At 38.7% G+C, this 23,357-nt stretch overlaps 1 protein-coding gene across 1 annotated transcript in view; it reads right to left on the bottom strand.

Moving 5' to 3' along the window:
* Positions 1–3,283: 3,283 nt before the first annotated feature.
* Positions 3,284–23,357, bottom strand: part of LOC106067619 (uncharacterized) — a 57,959-nt gene continuing 37,885 nt past the window's right edge. The window contains exons 4-5 of the mRNA XM_056023245.1: positions 14,135–14,279; positions 3,284–8,576 (exon numbers count right to left, since the gene is read on the bottom strand). Coding sequence (XP_055879220.1) covers positions 8,391–8,576; positions 14,135–14,279 — 331 coding nt within the window. The 3' untranslated portion in view covers positions 3,284–8,390. The remainder of the gene's footprint in view (positions 8,577–14,134; positions 14,280–23,357) is intronic.

The following is a 23,357-nucleotide window of genomic DNA, read 5'->3' as shown; positions in this document are numbered from 1 at the left end:
TAAGACCTCACTATTCACTTCACCTAGGGCCTCACTATTCACTTCACCTAGGGCCTCCCTATTCACTTCGCCTAGGGCCTCACTATTCACTTCACCTAGGGCCTCCCTATTCACTTCACCTAGGGCCTCACTATTCACTTCACCTAGGGCCTCCCTATTCACTTCGCCTAGGGCCTCACTATTCACTTCACCTAGGGCCTCACTATTCACTTCACCTAGGGCCTCACTATTCACTTCACCTAGGGCCTCCCTATTCACTTCGCCTAGGGCCTCACTATTCACTTCACCTAGGGCCTCCACTTACCAAAGGCCGGTCCTGTATCGACTATCAGGTTACATATGAGCATCTAGCGCTTGAGTCATTTGATTTAGATTTAGTCTTTAAACTATTAGTACCTCATAATTTATTGTTAGTATTTTGGTATAGCACGACTCCATGACTGAACTGCATGGTCCTATAGCACTCTCATGATCTTATTGCGTTTTGGTCCTCGAGTTTGAATTCATTTCTCTTCCTTTTTTTAATAAATACTTTTAAAAAGCGATCATCCAGATACCCCGTTCTTTGAAACTTCTTTCTCATCCAAACTCTTTTCCAACTAGTCCAAACAAGTGATAGGACCATAACGTATTGAGAAAGCTAATAGCATAAAAGTGCGCTAAACAAAAACAATCTGTAAAAATATTTCTAATCACACAGATTAGTTATTGTAAGTCTATGTCTACTGCTAGTTTAATTACTTGACTGATCCAAAACAAATTGATACCACTTAATATAAGTTTTGTTTTTAAATGACAGTATTTTTTTTTATTTTGCTTGTTACATTATGTTTGGAAACCTCTGTTTTTAGTAAGAATTTAATTTTAGTACATATTCGCTCACCTAATAATTATTATTATTATTTTTTATTGGTTCATTCACACAAACCTAAGCGCGTAATGACACATAATTAAAACAACAATTAGGCCAACATTACAAGCTAATTGGCCACACCGTGGAAATTCTGGTTTGACCGTTATAATTTTCCAGATTATCCTCTTAAAATTAAATTTGGCTTAAGTCTTATATATTTTGAACACGCAAATGGTTTGACTATTAGATACAAGCCTAGAGACCAAGTACAGGACAACACTGTGATCTTTGTCTCTTTATTTCATGCATAAAGGCGTTTTTCTTAATTCAGCAGGGTCCGCCTTAGGCATGGCAAACTAGGACCTCCGATTGGTGGGATCAAAGCTTCAGTTCGGCCAGCAAGCAGAACATACTTGTACGATTATCTATTGGTATTTTCATAATAAGGACATCTAGATCTAACACTAGACCTTGAGTTCTGATTTAGAACTCTTTAAGATCTAGTCTAGATCTACTTCTAGTCAAGTTCTAGATCTAGATGTAGTATTTATTCGAGTTACGTAAAAAATATAAGATTAGATAATCTTTTAATTAACTTGAAGCAGCTTTAAATTTACTCAGCTATCGCATAATATCGGTACAGTACGGCTGTTGTTGCCATGTTTTTTTGTTATTTTGTAAATTGTTGAAGAGTAGGCCCACCATTGACAGGCCTTTAAATCTTGACTAAGAAGACGATGTACACAATTGTCCTGAACATTCATTTATTGAGCTCTTGAATCAATAACGCCTTACATTCGGTAATCCCCTAATGCAATAGTCCTTTCGAAACCGATGTTGGCTCTAGATCTAAGTCTAGTTCTCAAGCCAAATTTACATTTATTTATTTTTTACTTTGAAAAATTATAACTGTCAAATTAAAGTTTTTCCCATGTTGCCGACGAGCTAGTATTTCTTTTCTCAGCTATATACATCCACTGTTAAATTTCTAGGAAAATCGTTAGAGCCGTTTCTGAGATCCGCGATACGCCTGCAGGTTCCAGAAGGCTCCATGAAGTTCTTACTTGAATAAAGGTATTGTAAAAGTAGTGAAACATGGAACAAATCTCAACAATAGCTCTATGTCTACTAGCTTATCCTCAAATCTACTATCATTCAAGGTTAATTTACAAATGTTTAGATCTACTTGTTAGACGATCTATGTTATTAGTAACTTATAAGGCCATTGTTTCTTCCTTATCTTATCTTATATAATACAGACGTTACTTCAAAAAAGAAGATGATTACGTCCTACGCGTCATGCATTTAGTGATGCATATTAACCAATGACTTAAATTCTGTCAAGTCACTGGTTTTCCTGACTAGCTCAAGCAACCCATTCCATGCACTTATAGCACTAGGGAAGTGAAATGTCAAATCGTTCTCTCTGGTCTGGTGATTATAAGTCGTCCATAAAGCACATTCTTGCTATTGGCGCTTGGATTGAGCTGAAGAATCGGTTTATGACGTCTGTACGAATATGTGTAAAAAGCTTACGGAACTAAACGATACCGAAATAGCGCTACAGGACTTACTAAGACTTAGATTCTTACGCGCCGTTCAGAGCACTGGGGGGCAAGCTGTCTCCACAAAGATCTGTTACTGGCAATGTCTCAAGCCTCTTCCCATCTGGTTTCTACTGCTCTGAGGTCCTCCATGAAAGTTTGAGTTATACGAGGACGTCCCTGTTTGCGCTTTCCTCGTATTGGCCTCCATGTCTGCGCGATATGTGTTTATTGTTTTTTGTTGATCTAGATATAGATTATAGATAATAGAAGTTTTTTTTTAATTCATTGTGTATTTTTCGATCTTAATATTTTAGTTTCTATTTCGTTCGGCACCACCCAATTCACTTCCAATTACCTAAGGCCGGCCCTGATTTCCAAATTATATTTCTTTTTTCTATATATTTTTAAACATCTGATGTTTTGCTTCTTCATGAAACAGAAATTCTGCTACATCTCGGTGAATCCCACATCGAGGTTCAATTTTGCGCCTCTATTGGTAATCAGAGTTGTATCTTGCTTTTATTAAATTCTGTGAGGGCCTAATTGGGTTATGCGTATTGCTTGGTTTTTACAAGTACGAATTTCTATGTTTTCTCTGCAAACAATATATACAGTTCATCCATCGTGATACGGTGATGACCACTTTTGTCATCCATTGGAAGGGGGGGGGGGTCAGGGTTTTTGTATTGCGGATTTGAGCCTCCTCGTGTGGCTGGTGAGACCTATATGAGCCAGGAATGTTCGGCTGCACACGGGGCAGGTTATTCCAGCTGGAGCTAATGTCTTTGGCCTTGCTTTTTTTTTTTACCAACGTTGCGAGGTCAAGATTAACAATAAACACAAACACAATAACAAATGTGGCATAAAGAAACAAAAAGTCAACTTGTGAGAGCGTTTAAAAAAGCGACAAAGTTTAATTTGATTCTATTGATTGATAAAATGGTTATAATATGTATATATATAGAAGTTCATCATTTATTCATAGGGATTTCACAGAGGTCCGTGATGGGGCCATCTAGCTTAGTCCAATGTTTCCACAAAGTATTGTCAACACCAGTCAAGGGACTAACGTCCTTCTTGGCTTGCACGCCGACAACACAGGGGTCAACATATCTACTAGGCTTAATGACCACAAGAAGAATATATAATATGCACACGAATACTTAAAAGAAGATAATATAATGACATGCATGAATATAAGAAACTGTACACCCTAGTATGACATTTTAATCATTTTGTTTGTAACTTTGGAACATGACAACACCATACGTCACAATTACATCTTAGTATGTCTTGAATGTTGATTTTTTATAGAACCACTGAACTCTCTAGCTGAGTTCTTATTTACTTTAGCTTTCTGCATTGACTAAGCGTGTGACCACTTAAAGTTAGGATAATTTTATCGGTCCAAACAGTTTGGCTGCAGTTATGAAGGCATCAGTTGTTTAGTAGCCGAAGGGCTAGGTCACTAGGGGTATAGACCAAACGAATACGGGTAAGGAAGAAATATTTTGTCAAATTAAAAAAATAATAATAATACAAAGACATTCTTCCACGCCAAACGTCTTCGGGGGTAGAAAGGGCAAAGTTGAACATTGAACATCGGCCCAGAAAAGGGCGTGTGAATGATTAATTTAAAAGACGTCAAAACGAGGTTTGACTTGTGTGTATAAGTATATATATATATATATAAAGTTAAAGTTATATTTATATATATTACATAAGCCATGTACGACGACATGACCTCAACAGACACAAAATAATCCTTCAAATTAATACATATTTGTACTTTACATTATACTTACATCATATTTGACTAAACATATAAGATAGGTGTACGTAAAAGTCCATTAAAAAAAAAGACATTGCTTACATCGTGACTACAATAATACAGAGTGAAATTATGCGTAGAGTCTTATACAAAGTCAGAAAAAAAAAAACAGATATCAATATAAAAAACTTTCACTCAGTAAAACATGTACACGCCCGTACACGATGTCAAAGATAACTATATATAAAGAGGAGGAACGGATATTTCTATTAGTCGCGACCAGTGACAAACATCCAGACAACACGTATCCCTGAAAATATGAAATCAAAGAGAAGACTATCCAACAATCAGCATTTACATCAGATCCAACCATTTCAATAAGTCAGTTATTTAACAAGATGTTAAGAATAAATTAGCATTTAGAACAACAAAAGAACAAAAAAATAACTCGAGGTCCATCGGTGATTACAAAACGTGCCTCGAATAGTTCGAACAAAAAACACAACAAAAAAACTGTTCGCTAATATTTGTTTTAAAACACCGAACAGGGAGTGCAACGATGAATATATTACTTCAAAATAAATAAAAATCGTAATCAAGATTAACGGAAGAAATATTTTTTAAAAAGGGAATAAATAAAAGTTTAAATAAATATTTTGTAAACTCAACATTTTAAACCAGGCGTCATCAGTGTGAAGCATAGTTTTAAAATCAATTCAAGGTGTACAAAAATATTAACATTTTATGCAAATCTTAGTGACCAGATTAGAATCATTTCTTTGTTTCGTTTTAGTGTATAGATCTACGTACCTCCGCACAGGTGCACCCACAGCAACTAATATAATGGAATGTGTTGGGAATCGTTTCAGTTCCAAAATTAATGAAAGTGTTGGTTTGTTAGACAGTTAAGAAATGTTCATAGAATTTAAAAAAAAAATCACACACAAGGGGAATGTGAAATACTCAGTACTATATATTACTTTAAAAAATAAAAGTAATGAGTAACTTAAATAACAAATCAGAACAGAAATTGAAAACAAGGAGGAATGTTAGGGAACTTTTCATGGAAATAGAGATAGATAGATATATGGACTCAAAAAGAATGAACTGGAATTTTGTGGAACAATAAATACACGTAATATCATAATTCACAAAAGAGTGCCTCAGCCCTTGGATTATTGACGGGACAATGTGCTATGTAAAAAGTGGATGCTCCGTTAAAATCATTGACTAGAAGTACCCATGTTATTGACATACAAGCACACTAGTGCCAGTGGGTGTCGATACTCACGTGCATTACATATCTATACATTGCTCTTGTCCAAACAAAGTCTTTCTTACTCCCCCCCCCCCCACAACCATTCCCGCTCACTCAAATCTCCCTCTCTCTCACTCTTCCTCTGCCCCCACCCCGCCCCTCTCTCAGGAAAGTTTTTCAATAGTGCAAATGATGTCACGCCCTGACAATGTTGAGTCTGTCATACTTAACAGTACACATAGCACTGACACCTCACTTACTATTGTCTGACACTTGGTATTGACATGACACACTCCCCCTCCCTGCAAACACTTATGGTTTGTTGAACCAAGACCTAATAGAATATAACTTCCAGGCTACGAGCTGTGACTTTCTCACAAATGTGATGGAATGAAAAAAAAACCCAACAATTTAGTGCAACATTTGTTTAGACATCAGAAACATCGGCTAGATTCATTCACTTAATGTCCACTTCCTCCTATAGCTCTCACACGTAAACACACACACACATATACACACATTGTGTGTTTGAAAAATAAAAATACTTTAATTACACACTCAAACACAGTGACCTACATTTGACCATTCCATTTCGCGAGTGAACTAGTCGTAGTGAGTAGAACTATAAAAGAGCACATTATTTTAAAAAATATATTTCTTTATTTTAAAAGGTTAAAACTGAAGAGGGGGGGGGAGGGGATAGGGGTGTCCCTAACACTGAGAGTCAAAGTTCCGGACCGTGAGAATGCCGGGTGTTTTATTGACTTCGACTAATATTGCACTTTTTAAACACTTTCAATCTACTTTTATTTGGCTAGCAACACTTATGTTCATAAATATAACATCAAAGTCAAATAACAACATATATATATATATAAGTCTGCGATATAACCATAACATAAGAAAGTATATTGAATGTGATCGATTGAATTAAATGAATGATTTATAAGAATTCAAGTCTATTCATACATGTAAGTTAAACACACACACACACATACATTCACACACTAACACACAAAATTGAACTTTTTATTTATTTATTTTTTTTTGCTGTTGTATTCTCAAGTTCATGTTATTAGAAAAAGTTATAATGAACATTAAAATGACACGGTCAACATACAAAACGATTGTTAACAACATGACACTAGGTAGAGTGAAGGGTCTATGTACAAGCAATGTTTGGTAAATGCTTAGATACAAATGGAAATGAATGATGATTTTTTTAAAAACAAACATAAACAACAAGAACAAACAAAAAAAAGCCAATGTAAACCCGAATATCCGTGCCAATAGGCGTGAACCCGATGAAATGACTAGAAAAACGGACAAGACTACGCATTCATTAAAGAATAATACAACTGGGCAACAAAAAACTCGTAAAGAGTAAAGTTGAATTGTTTGTGCCAGGTAAAAGTTGGAGTGTAAGTTCAAGTAAAAAAAAATATTCTCCGGAACATATTAATATTGACTGGAATTAGACTAGTTGGCGGGAATTTTTTTTTTTTAAAAGGAAGGACATGAAAAAATGACGAATATATAATGATAGTTTAAAACAATCAGCTTCTAGAATAAATGGGCTTTTGAATCTGAAACTCATTATTTTGATAGCTCTAATAAAATATTGTCACTCGTAGAGCCGAAATCATTTATATAATAAACTGTAATGACAATAGGAGTTGTGTGATAATATAAATTATTGGTGGACAACCTTGTTGGCTGAGGGGTCATGTACATTCCCGACAAATGTATCACGCGTCGAGTCGAGCCCAAAATGGAACCGACCCTATTAATGGGCCGGATGTGGTCCGCGGCTCGTAGATAGGGCGTCATCGACTCAGTTTCTCCTCATGCTATCGCTTAAAACATATTGAATATACAAAAGTGAATCTGTTTGTTGATGTATTAAATGTGTCGTTATATGCGAATGTGTCGTTAAAACTAATAAAGTGTGTCTTCCAATAAATATTAGGAAGAAATAGGAAGGTACAGTTGTTACATTTATATTTGAAGAAAAAAAAAGTATATTAAAGTCTTTTTGATTGGCTCACCCAATGCACAAAACGTAGATTTAGATATAACACTTTGATTGGTTGATAAAAATAATATCCAACATGGAGTGTGCAAACTAGGGGAGAGAATGATGTACACCAAAAATACGAAGTGTACAAAAGAATTGCATTTGATTTGTGTGTACGTGTGTTTGAATAAAAGCGTATATGTACATTGTACATGTGTATAGTATATAATATCAATTCAGACTAGATAGTTCTTGCTTGGGTGGGGTTTGAGCAATGACTACAGGCTAGTACTGACCACTGGTCATCAATAGTATATTGCTTTCAATGATATACATATCAAATCTCTCTCTCTCTCTCTCACTCTATCATCCCTCTCTCTCTCTCTGGGGGCTTGATTATGTACAGACATTACATTTAAAAAGTAAAGCATCATTGTGATTCTGTACATATATTCCATGTATTCACATTAAAGGATTTTCTCTTTCTCTCTCTCTCACCAACATACACTCCAAAAAACCTACTTTGACTTGCACCTTTGTTTTTTTTCCCAAACTCAATAATGTCTTTATTTTCTTCCCTCTAAAATCGTGTGTCGATTAGTTTTTTGTTTAGAAATCGCATCTCATGGTGTTTTTTGAGCCTGGGTTATTAGAGAGACATGTCTTGTCCTATAATCATTGAGTCTGTTGTTAGCCAGCAGTTCTTACTCAAAGCAACATTTCGACTCTTTAAGTGTTTTTTTTTCGGCTGAGGTTTTAGTCATTCATAACAACATCCGTGTTGTGCAGTTCATATTTAGTATTGTTCTCTAATTACTGTCCTAATACATCTTCTGACATCACGATGTTCTTGTCAAGATGTGTATTGGTTAGGAGCAAGGAACATCGATTCAGCCTTAGGGAGCATTCTCATAAACAAGGAATTCCGAGTTCCAAGAAAGGGTTTACTGATCACCTAACTGCTCCATCCAGTTGGGAGATTTGAAAAAGTCCGGCAAGGTTTCGTCCATCCTGGCAATGACCTTGTAGATGGCCTTCTTCCAAGATGGCTCTGCGTCCTTGCTGGACTGTATGGACTTGAAGAATTCTTTCAATGCCGCCTGGACAGCTGCTAAAAAGTTCATTGGAACCTGAAACGAAAGAAAAAGCTTTTATTACTTTATTGTTTCATTTCTGATAATACTTATTTTTAAAATAGATGTTCGTTACGTTTTTCATTACACTTTTAAATTTATTTTTCGGCTATCTCTGAGTCATGGGCGGGGGGTGTGGTCTCAGTACACGTGCTGTCAAGGCAACCTTTCCAGTCACGCTACGTTCGCACGAGAGACTAAAGATGACTGGTCGCGTGAGCAGAGATCTCAAGACGAGCGACGGGCGAACAATCATTCCTCAAGACAGGAGAGGATTTCTTCATCGATCTACGGTGGATCCTCCAGGGGATGAAGACGCACGCATCAGGCGCCCTGATCTGTGCCCTCCCCCCGTTCATTCTAGCTGCGCGGCTCAACAAGACAGGCGCATGTGCCGTCATCGATCTGAGTGAGCTGAAAGAATTCGGGGTTTCAGAGATAGGGGAAACCACTTTGAGTGGCTTCAGGATTCTTCGGAATGAAGTCAAGAAAATTGGACCAATAACAAGACGGTTTCCTTCAAGCCATCTCTCAATGTATGTGCTATCTCCCTGAGCAAAAGCTTACAAGGAATCGCTACAGATCGCTAAAAAGGGGAGGAATTGGTAAACGCTACTGTTATCGCTGTTCCAATAATTGTAATGCTCCCTAGTAATTTTAAAGAAAACTTATCAAGATGAGCCATTCAAAACATTAAGTGAAGTCTGAAAATGTATCACAAGTTACATGACAATTATGAGTCCACAAACAAAATGAAACACATACACATAAACAAATACATGCCCTCACTCAAATAGATTCTGACCCAATTTAAATTCGTTCTATTTTCCAAAGAAATATCTATTTTCATGAAATTTTATGTGTGTGTGTCAATGTAAATAAAATGGCATACTTAAGTTTGAAAGCTGACATTCGCTCCCAATCATGTCCAAGGAGAGGGACCAGAGATCGAAACCGGAAAGAGCCTTTTTTTTTTTTTACCCTGGGCAAGTGGAAACTATCGCAAGACAACACGAGATACATTGCAACAGTTGACACACCGGCTATTAATAGTTGTTCAGGCTACAGCCTACCCCTAGTTAGCCGCTGACCATACACTGATTAAGAACAATTGACCCGCACAGCAAAGACACGTCGACAAAACCGATATAACACTCTGGCTTGAAAACTACTAAAGCTTTAGCTAGGTGGCGCTGAATGTTAAAGCGTTTGGCTTCCGAACCAAGGGTGTCTCGGGCTCGAGTCTCTGTGAAGACCGGTATTTATTAATTTCGGAATTTTTAGGACGCACCCTTAGTCCACCCAAGTCTAATGGGTACTTAAATTAGTTGAGGAAAGTAAAGGTCGTTGTGCTGACCACATAGAGAAAGATGACCCTTACATCATCTGCCCTATAAATCGCAAGTCCTGCGAGGGGGGGGGGAGCTTTATTTTTTTCTCTAGCTATAATATCTGTTTTATTTGAATGGCGGCTTCATTCATTGCAACACTTCAGTGTGACATCACCCGTCCAAGTTTCAAGATCTCAATGATGACTTCTCAAGAAGACAATAAAGAAACAATGTGTTCATATCTAAGTAGGTCTATCTACCTCGAGTGGGAAAAAAAGGGGGGGGGGGTGTTGATGTCATGCTACTACAACCGTCTTCAAAATACTTACTGTTTTGTTGATAAGAATATTTAAAAAAAAAAGAGTTAAAAATAGACTCTAGACAGTGGGGAAATGGCTGGGAGATCCCCTGCTGAAACCAGCGACTTGGTCAAAGTGTTGACTATGTAGAACGTGCTTGAGTACGCTGAGAGAAAGTGAGATGTGACCATGAGAGTCCGTGAGTAATTCAACTTAACCACGTAACTGGTATGTGAACAGTTAGCTGAACGGAACGAAGATTTAAATAGGTCATCGCAATGCAATTAAAATTCAAGATAACAGATGACATTAAAAAAACTTTTGTATCATCCAAAATCTAAACAGATTGTTATACAGATACACACAGAAATACAAACCCCAGAAGATTGGGATTTTTTTTAAACTGGAGTTTTAAATATGCTTAATTTTTTAAAAAACTTTTCTGAATCAGTTTCCGAGTTTGTTTGGCACTAGAAAAGGAGATATAGATATAGTTTTATTTTTATCAAAATATTTCCACCCTGTATTCTTATAATCTCTCTCTCTCTCTCTTTTCATTTCTCTCTCGCCCTCTCTCTCTACTATTTTCTTCTTTCTCTGCTCACTCTTTCTATCTATTGCTATCGCCTCTCTCTCTCTCTCTCTCTCTCTCTGTGGCACTCTACTGGTGGTAACTCCTTCCTTTCTACACTAACTCTCTTGGACAGGTTTATAGCACGTGTCGCCGACCTCATCTTAATCTAATCAGGATTCCACGCAAAACCAAAATCGCTCCTTGGCTAAAAAGAAGAAAGGGAAAAAAAAACGATGGGCTCTTCTCATAATTGGATAACGGCGATTGTCTGCCCACGGCGCTCAAAAAGAACCCCCCCATTCTGCCCAGTGCCGAGGGAGCATCGAACCCTCTCCCCAATGTTATTTTTTATCTTTTTCTCGCCCTCTCTCTCTCTCTCTCTCTCTCTCTCTCTTTCTCCTCTATTCCCACATGAGTTCAAGAAGACAATGAAAGAGGAGTTTATGGAAGAGATGGGAGAACAAGAGGGCGAGCCCCTCTCATGAAGAAATTAGGGACCTCTGGGACGGAGTCTGCGATCGTTTAAGAGAAAATCAACAGTCTTCCTAGCGAGTCCCCGGCATCGCTAGGAGGCGCCACTCTTGCTGGATAGATACCACGTGACCGTCTCTTTTCTCATCAGCTAAGTGAAGACACCCGAGCTCCATAACTCAATCGAACCGTTTCCGAGATGGAGTGTTTCTTGGAAAAAACCAGAAGCTTCTCATCTCTATGAATTATTCAATTTGCAGAATAACAAAACGGGCCCCTGACGAGGCCAGCGGGTGTCTTTTGATATTCCCCATCCTCTGTCGTCTGCAACATTCGATAAAATAATTTTTAGACCTAGCTTCTTTCATAATTCAGTTTTGCAAATGACATCTCCCAAATTCCCCCCAACCAAAAAAAAAAAAACCCGCAAATTTCCTTATTTATTAATATTATTATAAAATTATTATTTTCACGAAAAAAAAAAGTATTTTTCTAATCAAAATTAGTAAATAATAATTGGGGGGGGGGAGCCAATATTGCATTTCAGTATCAATTATTTAAACGCGTTCATTGATGTTGTATTTTTAATTTCTTCCACGGAGAAAAGAAGTTAATTGATATTTCTCACGTCGATATGTTATCTTCATCATAGCGCCTTCTTAAAAAGAAATAATAATGATTTCAAGTGTCAAATATGTGTGGCGATATTTGAAGTTGTGGCATCTTAAATGTGTGACAGCGTGACATCAACTATGTGTGGTAATGTTTAATGTTGTGACATCTTATATATGTGCGACAGCGTGACATCAAATATGTGTGACAATGTTTCATCTAAGGTGTGTGGCGAGCGGCTCCAACACATCATTCAAACTCGCTCGAGATGTTTTATAATGTGACGTCAAAGATATGCAGAAATATGAGCTCCAAGATGTTTTAGAGTAGGCTATGTAGCTGTGACATCTAAGATACATGGCATCGGGACATTGAGTCTACATCTTGGAGAGAGGCCCAGCCAATTACTCTCTGAGAACCAATTAAAATTGTACAACTAAAGACTTGTAACCCCATCCCATAACAAGCGCCTTGTGTTGTGTGGATTTTCCCGACTGAGATCCTGATGCTGCAGTGGTGAAGTCAAATTAATTAATTATTGAAACAAATAATCCAAAACAAAAAAAAAATGGAGGGGGGAAAGTCGCTTTGAAATTAGAAAAATAAAAATAGATTCAGAGTAAAAAAGAAAATTGAGCTAAAGAGAGCTAAGTATTATGAAAGAAACAAACCCACTCACACATACATAAAGACCCACACAGTCTCATGGACTCACTCACTCACTCATTGTGTGTGTGTGTGTGTGCACCATGGACGTGTTGCAAGGCGACAGGCGCCAACCTGTCTAGGTTTCAGCGCCCGCCACAGCCACAGATTGATGCAGCTCTGTGGTGGTTATAATTTATTTTTTTTGGTTGTCTCCTCAATCAACTGACTATTACATCGAGCCAACCCTCTTTTCACGCACACACACTCACGCACACTCACGCACACACTCACACACAGAGCAACTCTTGCGCGCTCCAATCAAGACAACAATGTCCCTTAACCCAGTCAAAAAGAAGATATAGTTATCACAACTGTACAACAAAATTCTCCCATGAACAGAACACCGTAGATATATAATGCTAAAATAGGTTTTTGATGAAATGCATTTATTTCCTTTTAAATAAATAAATCACACAAAGGATTTCATGAGCTGCGAGGTATCTCAAATTTTGACGCTTTGGAAGATATACGGTATGTGTATTACTGAACTCCAAAGTTTTTAGAGATGAAATTGACCATTCCCTCATTAATTAAGGAGATGTCTGAGACACATGAACTGCTGTTTAACTAACAACAACAAGAAGAAGAAGAGGAAGAGATCTAGTTAAGCTGGCCTTTAATTTATATTAGTTGGGGCTTTTTACCCCAAAGTTTGTTGTCAGACTGTTACGTTGTTCTTACAGATCTATTATTATGTGTCCATTTATTGCTATAAGCGCAGTACAACAACTAAAATGTTTGAAGCACATAGAGACTCACCACTACAATATTGATGAAAAATGAATAGTAAATCAATAATGGGATAGAAAGAATGTCAAAGTCTAGTAGTGGTAAGAGTGGAATCCAACCACACAAAAAAAAGAGGGGAACCTAAGCAGGTCAAAGCTGCCTAGTCGTGCAGCATGCGCACTCGATGATCCCGGGTTCATACCCTGCCCGCTGCCATCCCCCGTCGTCCTGCGGGAGGTTTGGACTAGGAAAAAGATTAACTCTGAAGGAACATCCGAAATATGCAAAACATTTTACCAACAAGGCTTTGATGACTTGACGCCACGGAGAATAAACTACGTCAGCTTAGAGAGCAGGTTTTATAAAATAATAATAAAAAATGACCCTTTCCGATCTTTCGATCTATAGGGCAGATGATGTTAATTAAGGTCATTTGTTTCTTTGGCCAACGGTTAACGAGCAGGGTGTCATGTGGCAAGCACAACGACCAACCGCCATCACTTTCCCCAACTAAAGTCAGGTACCCATTAGACTGGACTGAGGGGCGCCTTAAAAATCTCGAAATTAAAAATACCTGTTTTCACAGAGATTGGAACCCAGGACCCTAGATTCGAAAGCCAGCGGGTCCCCTCTCCCCCCAGGTTTTAAATACGTTTAAATAGAAACTAGCAGGTAAGCCTAAACGAAAGGAGAATCGTAAGTGATGTAGACAGACAGATGGAATAAAAGAAATGAAAATAGAGCGACAATATTAAAAATGAAATGAAAAAAAATATCCTATGTTAATTATACATACGCTAAATCAAATCACAAAACAAAAAGGGTATTTACCTCTATCTGATTATTCCGGTTGTAGTGGAGGTTGAGATGGCGGAACAACTCCGAGTCGGTGGTCACCACCAGGTCCTCGGCGTGCTTGCAGCCCTCGGCCAGCGCCTGTCGGGCGTATTTCTCCATCTGAATGTAGAAGAACTCCCTGAAAGAGGAACAAGACAGGCAGAGTTAGTGAACTTGGCCAACACTGACGTCACATTTGTCATTCTTCTTATAGACGTGAAAACGATTGGATGATAAACGCCCTTACATCTTCAGATTTGTTTCGTTAACAGTTTGAAATACTCTTTTTTTATGATGACCTAATGTTTATGAATAAATAAGATATGGGCTGCTTTAGTTCCCAATTTGCTGCATCTAAACACACAGACACACAATCACAACTCGCTATATGTTTGCAAGTTTACCCGCGTAATTAATTGTAAAACTTAAAAATGTTTATCGCTCAGAAATGAAAAGATGTTTAAACTAAGTCAAAATTAGTTCCATAACTGAATGATCTTATCATGTGACATAAAATTTGAGCCTGATCTGAGCTAGAGTTTTGAAACATTGTTTTGTTTTTTTGGTTTTGTGTTTATGTTTTGTTTTTTTTTAGGTTTGCTTATATTTTCGAGACCACGAGACGAAGCTCTAACCGTTGGCCATCAAGAGAGTCAACAGCAAACCTGACACATTTCAGATCCATAAAATGTTGCTGCTTTCGTTGATGTTTTTAACCGGACTCGGGCTATTCATTGGGGAAACACAAGTGAATTGTGCCCCTTTAGTTGGCATGGACACGTTTTATCCCTGGGCTGCTAAGGTCTTCAACTGTGTGTGCACATGTTTTCTTCTTCTTCGGTCTCATTTTAATGTTTGAACGTTCAGATTACTAGACCAATACATGAGATGAACTGTTGGAGTGTTCAGATGACTAGACCAATATATGAGATGAACTGTTGGAGTGTTCAGATGACTAGACCGATATATGAGATGAACTGCGCAGTGGTTTCCAAATCAGGGAGCTCTCCATATAGTTTCTCTTTCTATTGGGGTGTTTTGGGGCCAGTGTCTTGTTCGGACCCTTGGTAAAGAATGCAGTTTTAAAGGACATGGTCAGCATTCTCAGGTGACACTCCACATGGACAGATTTCACTGGTTCCAAATTTTGAGCTTCCGGTCTTGTGTTGTCTCATTCTGTTGTGTCCGGTCCTGAGTCGAAAGATTAGACGTTGATCTTGTCGGGATAGCTTATAATAGGCACACGTTTGATAAATAGAATTCTAACAGAATACTAACAGAGACTGCAGCATGGACTTTATACACACTATCTGACCAAGGCGAGCAACTCTTTATCAGCTAGAAACGTAGATCTCTTAACGCACTCAATAGTTGGACGTGTATAATTGATGAGTCCTACCAGTACACGGGACCGGCTCACCCTCATAGTTTTCACATCCAAGTCATTTACCACTCATAGCTCCAATCATGTGAAACTAAGCGATGAATTCCCCCCTCCCCCCCCCCTCCATTTCTACTCCCTCCCCGCCTTGTCCAATTGCTTCCGAACGATTAATTCTCTCCCCTTCTTATCTCCGTCTTTCTTCTCCGGGGGGAAGGGGGGGGACTACCGGAAACACGTCATAAAACGCAGCAGTTAGAGAATGAATACTGGCAACGTCACCCAGCGCCTAATGTCCGCTGATGGGAGGGGACGGAGAGAGAGAGAGGGGGGGGACGCCATTCTGGTGCCGGGCCATAATGTAATGTAAGATTCTAGCTGTCTATAATGCCGCTCCGTTCACTACACATGTCAGATCCATTTGCTACTGCTCGCCACGGGAGGCTAAAGATATAAGTAGCCACTGACTAGAACCCATCACCAGCAGCCGCGGGGGGAATGGTGTGACCAACCTGTCAATGATGTTAATGAATTCGGGAATTGGGGGGGGGGACGCATCGACCTTTAACAGTACGTGCTAGTCTAATATCGTGATGCAACCAGTAGCCAACAAGTGCTCAGTGCGACAGTCGGTTGAGGGGGACCGAGGGAGTGACTTGGTTACTACAATTTAATCAAGCATCTACCTAAAGTGTGAAACACTTCTGTGTAGTTCATGGTCTTACTTTGGCACAAAAAAAAAAGGGGGGGGGGTGAGTATCGAGTCGTGGGAAATGGTGATTGGAAAGAAGTCAGTGAGCGTAGTACTGTGGTGACTGATAATAAGTGCACACACACACACACATTTAGACACTGCTTCTCACACATTACGCTGAGGCAGCTCCCAACATACCCCGCGGCGTCCTGGAAAGCTGAAAGAAGCTAAACGTTAGATGCCTTGGTGACAGTCTGACAGACATGACAAGAACAATAAGGGCGTATTGAATCAACTGTCTCCAGCAGGACATGACATCTCCTAAATGTCACACACAAAATATCTCGTCTCACACTTGTCATCATTGCTACATCGCTTGACATTTTTTGTTTTCATCCTCAACAGACAGATTTATATTTCCTTCTGCCAAAGGCATTGGACTCGCCAAGTCGGTAACTTAAAAAATACAAGCTGGAATTAGTTTCAAATTTTTGCGAAGCTTTTTAACAAAAAAAATCTTGCTGCCACTTAAAAGAAACAATTAATTTTTAATGCTTGATTTAGTAATTTAAAAAAATTATTAATAAATTAAATTGTCATATCTTGTTTTATTGCTGTCTTTTTTTTTTTTTTTTTTTTTTTTTTTTTTCGCATCAAATAATCAGTTCACTATAAGTGTTGCAATCAGACAAAATATGTCATTCTCAATGAATGTATAGTGTTGAGAAAGTCATATCTTATGTTATCTTATGAAATACAGACGTTTCTTCGAAAAAGAAGATGATTACTTCCTGCGTGTGTTAATCGATAAATTAAATTCTGCACTCATCGGTTCTCCTGGCTGACTAAGACAACCCATTCCAAGCTCTATTAGCACAAGGGAAGAAGGAGCATTTGTACAAATTTGTCCTAGCATATGGAATAAAGAACATGCCGTTATTATTGTGTCTTTCTGAGTATTTTATTAGATTTTGCTTTGTATTTCAAGATTATGGTTCATTGTTTTATGTATGATTGCTACTTTACTTTTAAGTCTTCTGTCCTGAAGGATTTCTAAATTTAGTGATTTTACTAAAGGTGTAACTCTAGTCAACTGTGAATATTCGTTTGTTATAAAATACACTGCTCTATTTTGTGTCTGCTCCAGGCTCATATCAAAAGGTTACCTGATCGTAGGACAATTTCTGGGTTCCTCGAAACAGTTTGGGAAACACTGTGCTAGAAAGATATCTCACTGTGTACTAAGTCTCACTAGATACGGTTTTTCTTTCCAAGTGTCTCACTATATTTATAAACAGAGAAGTCTCGCTACCTCATTAGTAAGAAATCTCATAAAGAATCATATAAAGAAATGTCTTATATTTCCTTTCAATAATAACGCACTTTTAAAAGTTATGTCGCAATATGTTCCTCAGTCAGGGGCGGCTCTTCCGTAAAATCAGTCTCATATTCTTACATGTCCTCCATTTTCTCTCCGTCTCTTCGACCCATCTTCCTTTTGTTTTGCCCGCAAACACAGAGAAACCTATGTACATGGTCTAATCCTGGCCTGCGTGAGTATACTCACCGGCTATTAATAACCAGAGACTGTTGCTCTGTAGAACATACGTGCGGGCACTTCAAAGCCCAATACATAAAAAAGAAAAACGAACATTCAGGAGTAGCCAGCTTCAAAGAAGAACATAAAATGACAATAATGACTGGGATAATTATCTAAAGAACAAAGACGGATGGAGCGGGGCGATAAAGGCGACATTTATATACGTATTCGCCCCCCCCCCCACACAGCCTCCATACAAGTTTTTATTCAGAAATGGCATTGTCCTCGGGTCGCCTTGACATGAACCTTGTTGTAAGTGTCGTGCGCTCCAGATGACTGGCGAAAATGTTTCGGGCGTATGCAGGGAAGAGGGAAGCTGGGGGTCGAGTCAAAAGATGGGGGAGGGGGGGGGCGAGGGGGGTAGCATTTAGCAATTATAACTTGAGAAGTAGGGATTTCCACAGTGGATCACCAGTTGATACAGATGAATTCTTGTGTATCGCGGCGATTAACATATATCGCTCACATCTACTCGCAGACTCACGAGGGCGTACACACACACGCACTCACAAGCTCACTCATGATGAAAAGAATGAAGAAAAGAGTTATGCTAATGAGAGAACGAGGAAGGAGGGGGGAGGGGGGGGGGTTCTCAGGGACTTGGGCGATGAAGGATACTACAAAATGGATCATTACCCGGAACACGTGTCGCCATCAATGCGAACATTTTTTCTCTCCCCTTTGTGACAATCTGCCCCCCCCCCCTCCCTCCTGGCTACACACAGGCACACTCTTTAGGAACAGACCTGAAGGAGCTGAGTTTTTTTGTTTTGTTTTTTTCTCCATTAGCATCATCTTCATTAGGATAGTATGACCACTGTCCTGTACAACAGACTACTCAACAAGCTAGAGGTCTATGGAAGAATTCTACGCAGGCGAATTTTTCAATAGAGAGCAATTTTGAACATTTCTGAGTAATTTCTGAAGCTTGAAGAATTTTCAAGTCTCTTGGAACAGACGCTTTAGTAAAGGAAGACCTGGGTTGATTATTCATGATATTTATATATTTTTACAAATGTTTTCTGTGATACCAAATGTTATGTATACTTTCGAAAAAAAAAAATTTTGATGCTGACCTATATGTTAATCGTGTCTGATTCTTGGCAAAGAATCTATATATATATATAATCTCAAATTTCTGTCTTGTTTCCAGGTGATAGAAAGGGAGAGAAATGGGGAACAGAATACGCCCGTCATTTATATGCCTGTTAGTTATTGTCCTTCTTTTATCTTACCCCCCCCCCCTCCCCAGCTCCTAGATTCTCTTTCCGGCTTTTCTCGTTAGCAAATGATATAGATGTATGTTTGTTGTTATGATCTAACTGTTAGAATCATCAAGTGGTATCTCTGAAATCAGTCAGAGATCTATCTGATGGGGAAAAAAACATGGTAGACCATAAATGTTAGTCGACACGAAATGAAATGTTTTAGTAGTTTTGTACATAAGAAAAGCATTTGTTTACTGTCAATTTATATGTTGTTGTTGTTGTTTTAAAATTGGTTTTAAGTAGATAAATATGTACATCCATGTCGTATCATTTTCATTGCCTATAGTATACCAACTATTGCAAGACTGTATCATACGATACCAATAGACTGTGACTTTCTAGTCTTCGTTTATTAGTATCTAAGCTTGGCTTGGAGTTTCAACAAAGACAACAGACAAACAACATAAAAACATCTAACCTAGCGAATAAAATAATTGCTTGGATTTCACATCGTGACAGCTTCTTTATTTCCAAAATAATTATTTGGTCTGAGAAAGACGTCAGCGAAATTAGTTCAAAAAAGTTTCAATCATTTTTGCGAGTATTGTCATTACAAAGGATTGTATATCTTCTGTGTCTATGAAGTAAACGGTTAATATTCTTCTTCTTACGCATATTAAATACTAAATTAAATGCAAATCATGTTCCACCATTTTTTAAACAAAAAAATCTAAACCACGACATATCAAAGAAGATATTATTCCGTAATCAAACGGACGAAATTACCTTTAAACATAAGAATATCATCTCATTTTTATCTTACTGGCATACTTAAACTGAGACCTATCGTCATTAAAGGCCTGCACACTGACCTTCGACGTCGCAACCTGTGGGCTGTTTAGACCAATAGCTTACTGCCATGCCACATGTTGTAACGGGTTGAGACGTCACAAGTCAGTGTTTAGGCCTTCTATGACGATTGGTCTTGCTTGAACAAAGTCATACACCGCACATTCAGGCAGCCACGTACCATTCTGATAAGCTGGTTCTTTTCCCAGACTCAACGACTTCCAAAAAGTCAGAAGATAATTTCTTTGCCATTAGCCCCAATTTTAATTTCTCGATAGACGTAGTTAACCTCTAACACACACACACACACACACAATTTCCTAAAGGCGGCTCGTAGTGCTACTTAGGAAGGGGCTAATCTTTCTGATGCTTTATCCCAAGCCTTTCAAAAACAAAACAAAAAAAAACCGGACAGCTTCTAATGGCTGCTAGGCTAAATTATGGGCAATCTAGCGACCCCTGCGATGGGAGCTGTGTCGTTTCGGTAAAGGTCAGCGCAGTCTAGAGCTACAGAGGGAAACTGAAGGCACGGACTCTCAGAAAATTGTCCCTTCATTCGTCTCGTAAGACAGCGGGTCGAGGGACGAAATGGGAGCCGCATGGCATTTCGCCATTTCCTGGGAAAAAACAACAAAACTGCTGAGGACAATTTAACGGAATTGACTTGCCCCCCCCCCCCCCTCTCGGACGTATGAAAGTTTAATAGAAAGGGGAGGTGGAGCAGCATAAGGAGAGGGGGGGGGGGCAGAGATGATGAAGAGTAAAGAAGCGTTCAGAAAGGGGAGTAGGAAGTTGGGGGAGAATACAGCCTGCAGGTGGTGAAGCGGAGACTTAAGGTTCTTAATTCTGCAGTGCAGTGCTACCAAAAACTGGGTATTCTTTATTAGATCTGTGTTCTTTTCGTTCCGTGGAGAAAAAAAAGTTGTAAAGATTTTCTAAATTTAGGGGATATAAAATAACACTAATGAACAAAAAACAAAAAGCACTCATTCGTTGTTTTTTGTTGTGTTTGTCTGCATCCACATAAATGGCAATTTTAGAAGTATTTTCTAAAGATCTTTTAAGCCTTGAAATACAGTCAGACTTATCACAGCAGGTGGACCTACACATTTGTTGCTAATTGTATGGCTTTACTTTAATTGGCCCCTCTAGATTTACATGAGTCAGTGCATAGACACAAGGCCTTGCGTTAACTTTTTTTCGTGTCAAATTAGCTTCGACTTTTTAATTTCCCTAATTCTTTTTATTGTATATACCATATAGGTGTAGACGTTATCGAACTGTTCAGAGTGTACACAATTGCAGATTACGTAAACCTTTATTACATATTAGGTACAATGACCAGTAATTGATCTATGGTCGTTATCTTCAACTGGTGTCTAAAATTGCGTTGTCTAACGATTTGAAACCTTCAGTCAAGTATAATTTCTTTTCTTTGTTTCAGATACCAAAACAAAATAATTAATAACCAGTAGTTTATTAATTATTTGGTTAATTTTTGTTGTTGATTCTTGTGTTGTCAGGTAAAAGAAATAATTGTGCAAACTTTCAGCTTGATCCGAGATTGGGTGTCGAAGAAATAACGTGTTCAAACTTTTTACCAGACAGAGTGAGTTGTAAGTGTGTTGAGCCGACAAACTGAGTGAGGTACATGAGGGAAGAGGCGGGAGAGAGACGTAGAGCTAGAGAGTGAGAAACTTATAAGTGGGTAGTGGGAGGGGAGGGGGTGGCCAAGCAAAATGTCGGACCGCTGGTTAAGACACAAAATGTCAGCTGAGTCCATGCTATTAGTGTCACGGTGTCTCGCTGTGATCAAGTCTTTAGCTGGTCAGGTGGGGGTGGGGGGGGAGGTGATGCAGGGCGTCACGATAGAGCATTGGGCGTAGGGGCTGAGAGAAGGTGGTAGGTTAGATACTTGGGTGCGTTGATCAAGCGACTCATGCACGTACTGTTGACTTGAACAGAAGAGGGAATCTCCTTAAAGTTGATTTCAATTCTCTCCACTGTACCACTGACTGAACCACCGACTGTACTACCGACTTTACCTGGGCGTCGTGTTAAGTACATGTTGCCAGCAAGTGCAACTCTTCTTTGTTCAAACTTTATATTTTTTTTACCATCGAGGCGGAGACGTCTGCGAGTGATGTACTTAACTCCAAAGTCAAGGCACCAGATCACCTCTTTCTTGAGATTAGTTTGAAATGTAAACATTTTTTGGTCACATTTTTATTTCAATTAGCGTTTTTTTTTTGTGTTCATCATTGCTGTAAGAACTAGTTAATGCATTAAGGTAACAGCATGTTAAGTGCAAAATACTGTCAGTATGTTAATTGACACTGGAAATAGGGACTATTTCATGTAGCGTAGGGATGCGGCTTGGTGTTACAAAAATAAATAAAAGTACCTCTTTCAGATCTTTTGATCTATAGGTCAGATGACATAAGGGTCATCTGTTTCTTGTGGCCCACTGTTAACGAGGATGGCCAGCACAACGACCAACCACCTTTACTTTTCCCCAACTTATGTCAGGTAATAATTATAGTTGGGTGGACTCAGGGGTGGTCAAAAAAATCCAAAAATTCAAAATCTCAGTCTTCAATGAGATTTAAACCCGAGATCCCTAAGATTCAGAAGCCAAGCGCTTTACCTCTTAGCCCCCTCCCCCAATAAATTAATAAACGTGATTAAAATGACCCTTCAGTGTGAGGTGAATGCCCGGTCTAGCAGGGACAGCGTCTATTGCATTCGTGTTGTCGTGTTCATATTTCTTCAGAAAACAAAAACATTCCATCCTGAACATCTCATTTCACTATCTTCTGTAAGGTGCTTCATGTAAAACATTCCATCCTGAACATCTCATTTCACTATCTTCTGTAAGGTGCTTTAAGTATCTTGTAAAGACTTTTTATAGTCTTTTGGAACCACGACTACGCTTCGAATTCTAAAAGTGTTTATAGACCTGAACATACAACTCGAATAGAAAGGTTCACACACACAAGTATGGGATTTAAAAAAAAATTAGATGCAATAGACCAGTGATGGCCAAGCTATAAACACAAAAGCCATAACTGGCTCTTGACGCAGTGCTAACATGCCCTTTGAAACTGGCGTCAACAGCGGAGAATGAAGCGAAGGAGACATGGCTTGTGCAGAGGAGAATGAAGCCAAGGAGACATGGCTTGTGCAGAGGAGAATGAAGCCAATGAGACATGGCTTGTGCAGAGGAGAATAGAGCCAAGGAAACATGGCTTGTGCAGCGGAGAAAAAAGCCAAGGAGATATGGCTTGTGCAGAAGAGAATGAAGCCAAGGAGACATGGCTTGTGCAGAGAAGAATGAAGCCAAGGAGACTTTTGACGCTACGTTTGAGAATTACATAAGACCCCGAGGCCAAAAAAAAAGGTTGGCCACCATTGAGCTATTGTCTTCTAGTGGACGTTAATGTGACGATATTGAATTGTGTTTTTCTTTATTTATATCATGCAAT

This window comes from Biomphalaria glabrata, chromosome 3, assembly GCF_947242115.1.
Source record: "Biomphalaria glabrata chromosome 3, xgBioGlab47.1, whole genome shotgun sequence".
Lineage (NCBI taxonomy): Eukaryota > Metazoa > Mollusca > Gastropoda > Planorbidae > Biomphalaria > Biomphalaria glabrata.
The sequence above is the reverse complement of the archived record's forward strand: the minus strand, read 5'-3'. Positions and strand labels throughout refer to the sequence as shown.